This window comes from Schistocerca piceifrons, chromosome 1 (assembly GCF_021461385.2).
Source record: "Schistocerca piceifrons isolate TAMUIC-IGC-003096 chromosome 1, iqSchPice1.1, whole genome shotgun sequence".
In the NCBI taxonomy this organism is placed as follows: domain Eukaryota; kingdom Metazoa; phylum Arthropoda; class Insecta; order Orthoptera; family Acrididae; genus Schistocerca; species Schistocerca piceifrons.
In genome coordinates, this window is record NC_060138.1 from 1073235271 (window position 1) to 1073249697 (window position 14427).

At 42.7% G+C, this 14427-nt stretch overlaps 1 protein-coding gene across 1 annotated transcript in view; it reads right to left on the minus strand.

Annotated features, from left to right (window-relative positions):
• Positions 1–724: 724 nt before the first annotated feature.
• Positions 725–14427, minus strand: part of LOC124715040 — a 59644-nt gene continuing 45941 nt past the window's right edge. Inside the window, exons 3-4 of the mRNA XM_047243070.1 lie at positions 10371–10653; positions 725–952 (exon numbers count right to left, since the gene is read on the minus strand). Of these exons, the coding sequence (XP_047099026.1) occupies positions 946–952; positions 10371–10653 (290 nt within the window). The 3' untranslated portion in view covers positions 725–945. The remainder of the gene's footprint in view (positions 953–10370; positions 10654–14427) is intronic.

Genomic DNA, 14427 nt, shown 5'->3' on the forward strand with positions numbered 1-14427 from the left:
AGTGCAGTCTGAGTAGTTATTTAAGTCCAACAACGTCTCTGAATAGACTGCATGGCGACTATTTTCGGCCGGCCGTTGTGACCGGGCGGTTCTAGGCGCTTCAGTCTGGAACCGCGTGACCGCTACGGTCGCAGGTTGGAATCCCGCCTCGGGCATGGATGTGTGTGATGTTCTTAGGTTAGTTAGGTTTTATTAGTTCTACGTTCTAGTGGACTGATGACCTCAGATGTTAAGTCCCATAGTGCTCAGAGTCATTTGAACGATTTGATTATTTCCGAGCTTATTATGAGGCAAAAAAATCTGCATTTAGCACCTTAAGGTACACACTTGACAGACAATGAACATTGCACACAAAGAAAAAGAGCAGGCACATACTTCATTAATGGAAAATATTTTTAGAATAATTGATTGCGTATACTCAGCTTTTCTTTGGTGTTGTTGGTATTGCCAGTGATTTCTAAGAATGTCTTGACATGCAAATAAAACCAGTTCTGCTCGTCGTTAAGTAATCGACCTTATTTTGCATCATAGTTATGAGGGACATGAGAGGAAAATGCAGGTAAAGATCTGTCAGCAAGTTGCAATATCTGCTAGAATCCTTTAATTATACGGTTACCAACAGAAGCATTTTCTGTGTTTGTTGTAAGGAAACATAATCAATACATAATTTACATAGAAAGTCCCTCGCACTACTTTGAACATAATTTCTTAGAACACATGTATTAAAAATTAAATTCTGAAATGCTTGATACTTTTCCCCCTGTCTTTCAGATAAACAGTTGAATCCGTTTTTTCAGCACACCGTGCACAGTTCCTGTCTTGCCCAGTGGAAGTCTCGACAGTTCCACTACGACCGGGAGATGAACGATGTAACAATGGAAAAAGTGTGCGGTGACAAGGGGCATAGTAGCGTCAGTTGACAATGATGTTGCTGGATCATTTCCTTTAACCGCTGAAACAGAGGAATATAGTTGTTAGTTTACAACTTTCCACAAAACATTTAAACAAGTACAAGTCGAAAGAAACAGTAGGACGTTATTTCAATAAGGGTATTATGTTGTCTGCATCTACATCGGCAATCGAAAAGCCATTTTACATTAAGTTGTGCAAAGAGCTTTGCTTGTCGCTATAATATCCCCATTTATTGTTCCAATCTCAAATGATAACGCAGGAAGAACCAAAGTAGGGAAGCCTCCGCATGTGCTCGAACTTTGTTATATATTGTTGTTGCTGTTAAAAAGCTGTTACCTCTGACACCTAATGCAAGTCGTTATAGTCAGAATAAGTGAAACGGCTTGGAGTAAAAGTGTGATCTATGTTTTTGAGCGAGGAGAAATACGACAGTGCAGTGCAGTGTGAGTAATGGAAGTATTCTAGTAAGTGAATAGTCAATGTATACCAGTAAAAAGGGAATATACTGGAGTAATATTCGAACTGTGATTCGTGGAGATGAGTTTTATAGGAAGTAGTTCAAGTAGAAGGATACAAAGTGAAGCTAACCTGAAATGTTCGGCTGTACGTAGAAGAGTATGGTCAGGCAATGGGTAATGGTGTCGTGCTAATAAGGGTTGGTAAACTTCAGTTTGAACCATCAGTTACGTGAAACTATTCAGAGGCTGTGGAAGTACAAGCGAAAGGCAAAAGAGTAGACTGGAAATGAAAAGACAGAGTTACTTATTGGAGAAGATTTTACGAGCCAGAAGAGAAGAGCCGAAGAAACTAGAATTAGATTGTTACGTGGAAAATAAAGAACGAGAACATTTCAATAGATAATGACCCCCAATTTTTTTTTCTCAGAACATATTTGTTTTTAAGAGCTAGAATTTGGTGACAATACCAACCAATATTCCTCTTACATGTACTGCTCTTCTACACTGCTCCACCAACTTCGATGACCTCAACCCAGCGTTGTGTAAGAGCATATATTCCTGCCCTACGCTCATAGCCATGTTTACCTCATAAATTGCGTTCTCATCACCTCCAAAGTGTGTTCTACGAAGAGAATCCTTAAATGGTCCAAACACATGAAAGTACGAGGACGCCAGGCCTCGGCTATAGGGTTGATTAGGCAACGACTTGTGTGTTGGCGAGTTTTTTCGTTTTGGAGGAAGATTACTTTTGGTCACTTGTCAGACTGAATGCGTCGGAAATGGTTCTAGAATTTGTTCAGAGACTTCACATATACCTCTGAATTAATAGTTTGCCCTTTTGGCTACGTATCCACGAGAATGGCACCATCACTATCCCGAAAGACTGTCATCATATCTTTGTCTTGAAGTTCTTCTTTTTTGGTGATTTCGGATGGTGCCATTGCAGTAACTGCCTTTTTGCTTCTTGCTCAAAGTGATGCAACCAGGTCTCGTCAGCTGTAACGATTCATGAGAGAAAGGCCTCTCTATCGGTCTCAGATAGTTCCAACAGTTCAGATGAAATGAATTTTCTTTGAATTTTGTGGCTTCCTGCGAATATTTGTAGAATCCATTTCGAGGTAACCTTGGAGTGCCTAAGAGTGTCAATCACTTCACACGCACCCCCAGTGTTCATCGATAACAGTAGAGCCAACTGTCGAGTTGTAATGTACTGAACTCCACGAATAATTTCATCCCTGCGATTCATCATGTAAGAAGCAGTAGCTGTGACAGGAACATCCCGATGATGGATTTCAGTTTATGGACATCCAGCCAGAAGAGAAGAGCCGAAGAAACTTTGGGAACGTTAATGATGGATAGCATTTGTTTTAAATTCGCCAAGTTTGGTAACTGGTGGACACTACAGAAAGACGTAGGGCTGCAAAGGAGTGGAAGAAAGGATTACGGTCAAGCATTAATACTCTTGTTGGAAAAGGAATTAAAACGTGAACGAAGTGCAGCTATTGGACAACTGTCTATAAGGTAAATGCAATGTCAAGTGAACATTCGAAAAGATAATTAGTCAAATTATCTGTTGTAAGGGAACAATGTAGTGTGCTTCAAAATAAATGTGCGGTAAATAAATTTATTCTTGCGTGTACTGTTACCAATACAATACTGTGTTCTGCTGAAAACAACAAGCCATATCCAGTCCATCAGTTTCCATGTGATATTTAAAAATTTTATATTCCATCTCAAGACGATTTGGAGAAAGACTTCAGTCACATAATTTTCAGTGAAATTTTTTGTAAATGGTTACCAAGGGCCGCCATATGTATCAGATTGTGGCATTCAGCTATTACGGGAGAGGACCAGAGGTTCACGCAGCATCCTGCTGCAACCAGGTGACATCATCCAGGCAAGAAGCACAGAAAAAACACTTCACTGGTCAGGAAAAGAGAATAACGACCGAACATGTAAACGGAGTATGAACTTCGCTATTACGATCTCAACTTCTGCAGGTATTCACACTGGCAGTTGCTTCAGTTAAATTATCGAAGCTTAGCCATACATTTAGAAGCAAAATGAAATAGTTAAATAAAATAAAATAAATGTAACGAGAGACCTTGCGATGAGATCACAGAAAAAATCTGATAGTTTGACTTGTTCGTTACGATACACAAAGTGTAAAGTTTCTAGCAGTCCAAAACTATCTAAAAACACTACGTAGACTTAGTTAAATTCTTGACATTCATGGGAATTTTTGGAAGCGTATGCTGTAGCAGTGATGTCGGAAAGTAGGTATCAAAAGTTTTGGGGTTTAACTTTGTCATACAGAGTCCATCCTAGTTATCAGCGTTGTTCACACACCATTAATTACAGATACCTCTGTTTTAATTTTAATTCATACATATACTCACATCACATTATATCATCTAATTAATTTTGATGTCTGCATCTGATTCGACTAATGTATTTGTGGTAGGTTTTGGATAAACGAGTGTATATGTGTGTATAAATTCTAGTGATGAAAACAGAGGCATTGTTTTAACAGAGAACTGGTTACCTTATACATGTTACATTTCATCATATTTATATATATAGAAGAATAATAAAATTTCGTCAACGTTAGATTAAGCTCTGAGCGGGTGTATAAGAATCAGTTTACTTGTGCAGATACAAGAGTATACAAAGAGAAGGTAGCAGTTTTTTTAGCGAAGGGAAAAGGATTAGTAGAGGGGATAAATTTTCTACACTATATTTGGCGAACATGGAACAGCAAGCTGTTATTTCACAACTGTAATAGCTAACTGTTCCGGGCCAGTTGAGCAATCTTCATATTTGAAGTAGTAATTGGAACATAATTTTTTATTACCAGGGCCCGAGCTAAATTAACAGAACGCAAGACGTCACCGGTAGAAGAAACAATAGAAGGAATAATTACGGGTAGTACTTTTCAGGAATAATGGGGGCACGTGGAACATCTAATAGTCAAACCTGATCATCTGTAACAAACACAAAAGTAGAAGCAGATCCAACAGGGGAAATGAACACTAATTTTATATTGTGTCACTTATTTAATATGATGGCAGAGATGAAAGTAGGCCAAAATAAACTAGAAGCTGCAATAAAAGATAAAAATAGAAATGCCGGCCGATGTGGCCGTGCGGTTCTAGGCGCTTCAGTCTGGAACCGCGAGACCGCTACGGTCGCAGGTTCGAATCCTGCCTCGGGCATGGATGTGTGTGATGTCCTTAGGTTAGTTAGGTTTAAGTAGTTCTAAGTTCTAGGGGACTGATGACCTCAGAAGTTAAGTCCCATAGTGCTCAGAGCCATTTGAACCATTCTGAAAAATAGAAATAGATTTGAGCAAACTATAAGCTGAGGTGAAAGCAAGCCAGAGAAGCTAAAACAGAAAAAGTCAAAGCAAGACAGAAACTGAAATTAGAACGAGTGAAATCGAACTCCAACATAAAAAAAGTAACCGGTCAGATTAGACTGGAGGGAGCATCGAAAAAGTGCAAGTTGGACTGTAGGCAGAAATACGAAATGTGAGACAAGAATTAGGACAAATCAGTTCTGGAAAGGAAGAGACTGAAGAGACTGGAGAGGAAGATTTCAGGTGTCGTAGATCAGCTGAGCACGTTAGGCTGATGGAAGCTAGTGTGAAAGAACTTGTAGGAAAAGGGGAAAAAACCAGAACTGATAGAAGCCTTACAGGAACGAACTACAGCTATAGAACAAGAGATAAATAGGATAGGGCAGGACTTTTGTTGTATTTGGAGTGCCACACGAAAACTTTGAACGGCGCTGTGAGACGCCAAAATTTATCAATTTGGAATTTGAAAGAGGAGGGTTCAGTGCATCTTACGGATTTCCATCAAGGGCTGAAGAGAAATATACCATGTCATGGAAATGAAGTGAAGAAAATAGAAGTAACTTGCACTTTAATGAAGGAAGCCAGAAAAATCTGTTAAATGTTTATTTGACACTGCAATAGTGAAGCCATATTAACAGTAGATAAAATTTTTCTTTTAAAAAAGGAATTACATTAACGGTTGCAACGAACTATGTCATCAATATCAAATGTATAACATCAGTTGGAGAATATACGAAGGATATTCGTAAAGTAAGTTCGGATCGGTTAAGAAATGGAAATCACTGTGAAAATCTAATAAAGCTTTGCACATATGTGTTCGAAAGTGTCTCTAGTATGCCTGTCGGTTGCATCACTTCGCCCTTTTCAGTTCTGAGGGCATGGCGAGCACATAAAGACGCGTAGAAAATAATGTCCCTCGCCATGTATGAGGTCATTTTGAGAGATTTCGTCTGATGTTATGCAGCCCACATTAGAGAACTGTTATACAGTCCCACTTCGTAAGACTTCTCGGTAGCAATCTGCAGGGGCAATGAAAATGCTCCTGCAGCGTTTTCGATGGGAAGTGTTTCATCACCCGCACTGCAGCGCGTAATTGGCTCCTTCTGTGTTTCATCTCTGCTCACATTAACTACTGGCTATGAAAACAACATTTTCGCACAGACAACGAGCTATAGATGAGCGTAGAGAATTGGCGGGAAGCAGAGGCGGCTGCCTTCTATGACGAGGGTATTGGAAAGTTGGTACAACGCAATGAAAATCCATAAGTCGGAGTGGTGACTATGTAGAGCAGTGGCTGGAAGCTGTAACTAACTATTGCAGATAAAATATTTCTGATTATCACAGTGTTTTCCATTTCGCCATCATTCGGAACTTACTTTCCGAATAGTCCTAGTATAATGGGATTTGTGACCGTACATCTGACATCAATTATGAAAAATAATGAGACGAGGCAACTGAGTCAATGGTGGCACAACCACGTCACTACAAGTTATGCCCATGCTTGCCCAACCGTTCATTCCATGTCCTAATGTAGAATAGATTAAAAACTACACAGGGTAAATTGCCAAGGATTCTTGCAGTGTGTTTTGCCATGACACAACAATCGTATGGCTGAATTAAATTCACAAGCTGTAAATGTATCAAACACAGCAAGCTTCCCTATTTAATGTAGCACATAGTTTTGCTATGTTCCAAAAAAATAATCTCAAAACATGCTGTACTCTCATGTAGGACTGACATACTACTAACTTCCTAACATACCATTGCTCCATTTGCCTGGTAACCCATTCTGTCACTAGAGGGCATGAACATAGTAGAATTCTACGAAAACAAAGTAAGACCAAAACTGAGCGGATCGCTGTGATTAAGGAGGATCATAAAGTAGCCGGTATAACTCAGGCAGACTTTACAGATAGAAAATCATTCAGACAAAAGATATTTGATTAGAAAGTTGGTCAGTGGAAAATTAGAAAACGGACTGGAACACCGTGGTCTGGTGAAAGAAAGAGACTTTATTCTAAAAGGATAGAACAAATTTGGACACAAAGGAGGGTCAACCATTAAAACTGATGAATGTACCTCGTGTTGTCCTATTGGATCCATAAGGGAATAATAGTTATAATGGGAGGGTTATTCGTAAAGTAAGGAACGATCGGTCGCGAAATGGAAACCACAGTGAAAATTCGATGAAGTTTTGCACAGCTGTGTTGGCCAGTGACTCTAGTATGCCCATCGATCGCGTTACGTCGTTCTTTTTAGTTCTGAGCACACAGGGAACACATAAAGATACCTAGAACAGTAGTGTCTCTCGCCAAGTACGAGGGGCTGGTGAGAAATTTCGCCTGAAGCTATGCAGCCAACATTACGCAACAGTCGTGCGTTTTCTTCTTCAAGACAATTCTCAACAGCATTCTGCAGGGGCAATGAAGATGCTTCTACATCGTTTTCAATTGGAAATGTTCAATTGCCCAGAATACAGCCCGTAATTGTCTCCCTCTGAGTTTCATCTCTGCTCACATGAACCGCTGGCTATGAAGCCTACATTTTGGCACAGACAACGAGCTGTAGGCCAGCGTAGAGAATTGGCGGAAAGCACTGGCGGCTGCCTTCTGTAACGAGGGCATTGGAAAGTTGGTACAACGCTACGACAATGTCTATGTCGCATCAGCGACTATGGAGATAAGTAGCTGGAAGTTGTAACTAACTGTTGCAAATAAAACAGTTTTGATTTTCACTTTAGTTTCCATTTCGCGACCTATCGTTCCTTACTTTCCTAATAGCCCTCTTTTAACCCTATAATCAGTCGAGTAGCATGCGTGGGACGTTTTAGCATTTTAGTAACGTTTGCTACTTCTTTTTTAATAGTAGTACAAGAGAACACCTTTGTAAAGAAATGGGGTAAAGACTGGAATCGGTGTATTCCGCGAGTAACGAGAATAATGGGCAAGGGGCACTACATTAGTAGTGTGTGAGTAAGTTGAGAGTTTTGGTCTGACAGAAGGCGAGATATGGTAGATCTTGCAGTTGCGATGGTCACAGTGGTCAGTGAAAGAAGAAGAGCTGGGTTCGAATCCCGGTCTGGCACAACGTTTCCCATTGATTTAATCAATGACCGCTCCCTGCCAGTGTCTGTAATTCTTTTGTGTCTTAATTAATAGTGGTTGCTGGACCAAGACAGAGTCTGAAAGAACTAACACTAAATATACGAGGGTCGTTCAGTAAGTAATACTCCACTTTTTTTTTCTCAGAACATACTTATTGTTAAGCTTGAGAACCTGGTGACAATAGCTGCTGAGAATTCTTACTGGGTTGTATGGTCGCGCCGGCCGTTGTGACCGAGCGGTTCTAGGCGCTTCAGTCCGGAACCGCTCTGATGCTACAGTCGCAGGTTTAAATTCTTCTTCGGGCATGGATGTTTGTGCTGTCCTTAGGTTAGTTAGGTTTAAGTAGTTCTAAGTTCAGGGGACTGATGATCGCAGATGTTAAGTCCATAATGCTCAGAGCCATTTGAAACATTTCTATGGCCATGGTGGATGGAACTCTTCCATCCCTGACGTTTCATCCAAGGCTACGTCGGACACTGGAGGTGCTTCGGAGGTGGTTTAGCCAGGTGATCACGTAGTGAAATTTTCGGAAACTGAAGTTTTTGTACTATGACGAACTATTATCCACGGTCATTTAGAGAAGTCATCGAAATATATAAACATGGGCATAATTTGAACAGAAAAGAAGGAGCTATGAAACTCAGCTGTATATGGACAATGGGGCTACAGAATAGGCGAGGTGTTTTTATCTTTGACGTACAATGATCGATAGTTATATTTTACATTTGACAAGGTTTATCTCTGATGTCATGTGAAATCCAGACCGTTCCACTTTCCACGGTGTTGAGGCCGCTCTTCGACATCCGACTCGTATGTCGGCAAGACTCAGCACAACCAGGAGTACCTCCGAGGATGTCCAACGTAGCCTTGGCGAAACGTCAGAGATAGAAGAGTTCCATCCACCATGGCCATACAAATGGTTCAAATGGCTCTGAGCACTATGGGACTTAACTTCTGAGGTCATCAGTCCCCTAGAACTTAGAACTACTTAAACCTAACATCACAATCTGCCTTGGTTCAAACTCAGATTGTGCGACTTCCCCATTCTACACACTGACAGTGCGCTCACTGTTATTCCTCGCCAGATGTCTCTGTTATCGCATGGACGGGTACATATCGATAGTAGGCAGGTGGTCGTGATTTTCTGGCTGATTAGGGTGTGCTTTTAACAATTTGTAAATATTGTAAATAAATATTGTCATGTTTTAATCATTTATTGATTGTTTGTATTGACTACGCCACTTCTTGTAGCTATGGACACTAAAATTGGTTGCTGGTTTCACAATAAAATTATTAAAAATGGAAATAGCATTGATACAGCACGTACCACCCATCGTATGTCTTTCGAATAACAGAAGCAGATGCAGAACTTCAATTTCTGGGTAAGATCAGGGCCACCATGCATCTGAGTGACAGCGATTAAGATGAAGGTAAAAACTGAGCTTCCTACAGCGAAGGAAGAGCATTGACATCAGGCAGCGCTGTTGCCAAGTTTCAACTGCGAAACGCAAAAGGCCATTCGCGGTACCGAAGCTATGTGACTCAAAACAATAGTCGTCTATACTGCTGCAGCAACACACAGTCTTTGCCACAGCGATATATACAGAAGCGTGGTACACAATTGGTTGAGGTAGAAGCGCGAAGCTGCTGTGCCAAGCCCAGTTTAGCTGTCAGGTCTCTTCTTTCACCGTAGAGACAGTAAAATGTGGTCAGGAACAATCTGAAAAGCCGGTCGGTGTGGCCGAGCGGTTCTAGGCGCTACAGTCTGGAACCGCGCCACCGCTACGGTTGCAGGTTCGAATCCTGCCTCGGACATGGATGTGTGTGATGTCCTTAGGTTAGTTAGGTTTAAGTAGTTCTAAGTTCTAGGGGACTGATGACCTCAGAAGTTAAGTCCCATAGTGCTCAGAGCCATTTGAACCATTTTTTAAGAATCTGAAAAGGTTGTAAGGATGTTCACGATAGATTGTGGCGAGAAATAATTGTTATAAAATGCAGATTTAATTAGCACTGCTATGCGGCTGGTCAAGGCGGAGGTTCGAATCCTCCCTCGGGCATGGGTGTATGTGTTTGTCCTTAGGATAATTTAGGTTAAGTATTGTGTAAGCTTAGGGACTGATGACCTTAGCAGTTAAGTCCCATAAGATCTCTCTCTCAGACACAGCCACACAATTAGCACTGAAATTATCCTATCAGGCCGCTTCGTGTGCAATTTCAAGCAACCGGGCAGAGATTTTGTCGCCAAACGTGATATTCGCTTGGTTTCCTAAAAACTGAGAAGAGAAATACACAAAAATGGACAGGGGATGGCAAGAAGGATCGAACCCGAACCAAAGGGTGAGCAGTATCGTGCGCTGTCATAAGCGCTGTGAGGACAACTGACACTAACTATATCTGCTCGATTTGCGCGCTCATATGCCTGATTGACTAGCTTGAATCCTAATGAGCCTGCAACATCCTTGAAAGCTTTTCAGCTTGTTTCTGACCACTCTGTGTTGTTACATTTGACTTTGTAGAGTTTGTGGATGCTGAGCTTACTAGCTGTAGGAGCGGCTGTAGCTGAAGGACTCGGCATAGGAGCCGCCCCCGCCGCCGCCCCCGTAGTAGCGCCTGCGGCTGCACGGGTCGCAGTAGCCGCCGCGCGGCCGTTGACGGTAGTAGACGGGGCGCGGCTGCACCACCACCAGCCTCACCGGCACCACGACGGCGTACGCCTGCCGGTAGCCGCCCCCGCGGCCGCGGTAGCCGCCGCCGTAGCCGCACTTCTTGCAGAAGAAGGTGCGCTTCTGCCGGGGGCTGACTGCCCCGTCCGTCGATTCTGCTGTCAACACAGAAGGCCATCTGAGGCGTTCCGATCCACTCCAGTAGTGAAGTCGTACGGGGTTTAGCCATAAAGTTTTAATTATCATCTCGACAGAATAAAGCTTTATTTTATCTTAGTAGATCATGCATGTAGGCTTGCTACACATTGAAATTCATGCTCCACAGATCTGTGAATATTTTGTGGGATTCGTTTTCTTCATCTTAAGGAAACAACACTGCAAGATTTCGTATTCAGATGGTTGAACTACAAGGTGCAATAGTAAAGTAATGAGACTGACTTTCTTTGCGAGATGCGGCAACCCTGCAGGCATACGCAGGCCTTTGACCTTGGTCTATAAGCTGCTTCTAGTCCAAGCGGCACATCGATGCAACTGCTCAGTCGTGAGTTGTGCTGTAATAAGTTAACACGTGTTTGTGTCTCTCGTCACGGAAATGAAACGGCGTAATATTGCGCAATGGTATGCCATTTCTTTTTGCGTTAAATTGGGTGAAAACGTGACGGCAACTTACGGTAAGCTTCATAAGGCTTTTGGAGACGATCCAGAGAGAAAACGCCAAAGTTCGCAATGGTGCTCAAAGGGATCACCCAGACCAAAAAAGCTCGCATACCAAAGTCAAAAGTGAAATGCATGCGTGTGTGCTTCTTTGCTTCCAAGGGAATTGTTAATAAAAAATGGGTGCCTCCGGGACAAACAGTTAACCAAATTAGTACAAAGAAATTTTAGAAAGACTTCGTAAAAGTTCTTCGTGCCCTACCAACATTGCTGATAATTGGATTCTGCATTACAATAATGCGACATCCCATACTGCTCTGTCAGGACAGCAATTTTTAACCTCAAAACAAATTTTAGTTCTACCACAGCCACCTTATTCACCAGATATCGCTCCATGCAACTTTTTTTTCCAAGAGTCAAAACGGCGGTCAAGGGACACCATTTCCAAACACAAAATTCCAAGAAGCTGTGACGAGGGTCTTGGAGGACATTACAGAAGATGAGTTCCATTAATGTTACCATCAATGGCAGAAGCGCTGGAAAAAGTGTGTGCAATCAAAAGGGAACTACAAGGTGCATTCAAGTTCTAAGGCCTCCGATTTTTTTTCTCCAGACTGGAAAGAGATAGAAACATGCGCATTGTTTTAAAATGAGGCCGCAATCATTGTCAATACATCCCAGAGATGGCAGCACCGTACGGCAGATGGAATTTTGCCGCCAGCGGCGAGAATGAGAACTGTTTTAAATACTTAAAATGGCGACGTTTTCCTTACTTGAACAGCATGCAATCATTCGTTTTCTGAATTTGCGCGGTGTGAAACCAACTGAAATTCATCGACAGTTGAAGGAGACATGTGGTGATGGAGTTATGGATGTGTCGAAAGTGCGTTCGTGGGTGCAACAGTTTAATGAAAGCAGAACATCGTGTGACAACAAACCGAAACAACCTCGGGCTTGCACAAGCCGGTCTGACGACATGATCGAGAAAGTGGAGAGAATTGTTTTGGGGGATCGCCGAATGACTGTTGAACAGATCGCCTCCAGAGTTGGCATTTCTGTGGGTTCTGTGCACACAATCCTGCATGACGACCTGAAAATGCGAAAAGTGTCATCCAGGTGGGTGCCACGAATGCTGACGGACGACCACATGGCTGCCCGTGTGGCATGTTGCCCAGCAATGTTGACGCGCAACGACAGCATGAATGGGACTTTCTTTTCGTCGGTTGTGACAATGGATGAGACGTGGATGCCATTTTTCAATCCAGAAACAAAGCGCCAGTCAGCTCAATGGAAGCACACAGATTCACCGCCACCAAAAAAATTTCGGGTAACCGCCAGTGCTGAAAAAATGATGGTGTCCATGTTCTGGGACAGCGAGGGCGTAATCCTTACCCATTGCGTTCCAAAGGGCACTACGGTAACAGGTGCATCCTACGAAAATGTTTTGAGGAACAAATTCCTTCCTGCACTGCAACAAAAACGTCCGGGAAGGGCTGCGTGTGTGCTGTTTCACCAAGACAACGCACCCGTACATCGAGCTAACGTTACGCATCAGTTTCTTCGTGATAAAAACTTTGAAGTGATTCCTCATGCTCCCTTCTCACCTGACCTGGCTCCTAGTGACTTTTGGCTTTTTCCAACAATGAAAGACACTCTCCGTGGCCGCACATTCACCAGCCGTGCTGCTATTGCCTCAGCGAACTTCCAGTGGTCAAAACAGACTCCTAAAGAAGCCTTCGCCGCTGCCATGGAATCATGGGGTCAGCGTTGTGAAAATGTGTACGTCTGCAGGGCGATTACGTCGAGAAGTAACGCCAGTTTCATCGATTTCGGGTGAGTAGTTAATTAGAAAAAAAATCGGAGGCCTTAGAACTTGAATGCACCTCGTACTTTGAAGGGGACAACACTAAACTTGACTAAAACGGTAAGCATCATTTTTTTTTCACATCAGTCTCATTACTTTATTGTCGCACCTCGTACATGGCAACACTGTGGTATCATATGACGCAGTGGTTAAGTAGCGCAGAGACGTCTAGTACAATATAGAAGTTATTCGCTGTGGAATCCCCCTCGGCACATATAGCCGGTGAGTGTTCTATCAGCGGTCCATAACCCTCTTTCGCCAAGAGCTATTTAAAGAATTTAACAAGGATGAGACAAAGAGCATGAGACCTGATTAACTATTTTAAATTAAAAAAATCGAAGACGTACATCTAAAAAACCGGAAATACATTTTAAAAACACGGTACAGAGTGGTAAATTCTTCCAGGAAAAAAACACGGAAGCACAGGACTTTTGCTTAAAATCTGAAGGATCTGCATTCGGGAGACAGAGCATCTTTCCCGAGCCGTGGCGTGCGATTTTTCTATTCAGGTTGTGGCTCTTGATTCATAGGTGCATATTCGGTGGTTGTCACTAGGGGCAGGCGCAAGATGGGTAGATCTCTCCGGCGACAGCGCTCTTAGAGCGGTAACAAGTAATCGTGCTTTGGTCTGCAAGCAGTGTGGGGGCGGTGTTCACGGTAAGAACGCTCAGCTGTGTTTCCGGGTTTGGCCTAGTGCAGGACAGGCCAGTACGGCGTGGAATGCAGCTGATAGCCGGCAGTAAGCTTGAATAATTCTGTACAAAATTTTCTCTGTGGTCATACCGTGTTGAATCTAAGTTGCAACCTGAGGTTTCGATGATGATTTAAAATGGTTCAAATGGCTCTGAGCACAATGGGGTTTAACTTCTGAGGTTATCAGTCCCCTAAAACGTAGAACTACTTAAACCTAACTAACCTAAGGACATCACACACATCCATGCCCGAGGCAGGATTCGAACCTGCGGCGGTAGCGGTCGCGCGGCTCCAGACTGTAGCGCCCATAACCGCTCGGCCACCCCGGTCGGATTCGATGATGATTATTCTTCGTTAGGAGATGTCTTACAAGAGAAAAGTTTGCTTCTTTTACAGTGGCGTTCAAGCCTGTTATTGGTCGTACGACGTCACTTGGTATTCTGATTTCTATCCGCAGAGGGGCAACTCCTGTAGGGTGGACTCCACATGTGCAAATGTGAAAAATCGGCAGCGAGGCAGTAAAACTACCTCTCCTCTCATATTAATTACATATTTGTTTTGTTTTATTTCTTTCAAGATGCTCCGACAATCGGTAAAATTGTTGGTGCGTAAGGGAATTTCGAGAGCTTCTTTTATTACAGAATCACACCAAGGTGATGTGCGAGAGAGGATCTTCGTATTCTCAAGGTTAATGCCCTTCCGTAAAGCTGTGTTCCGCTAT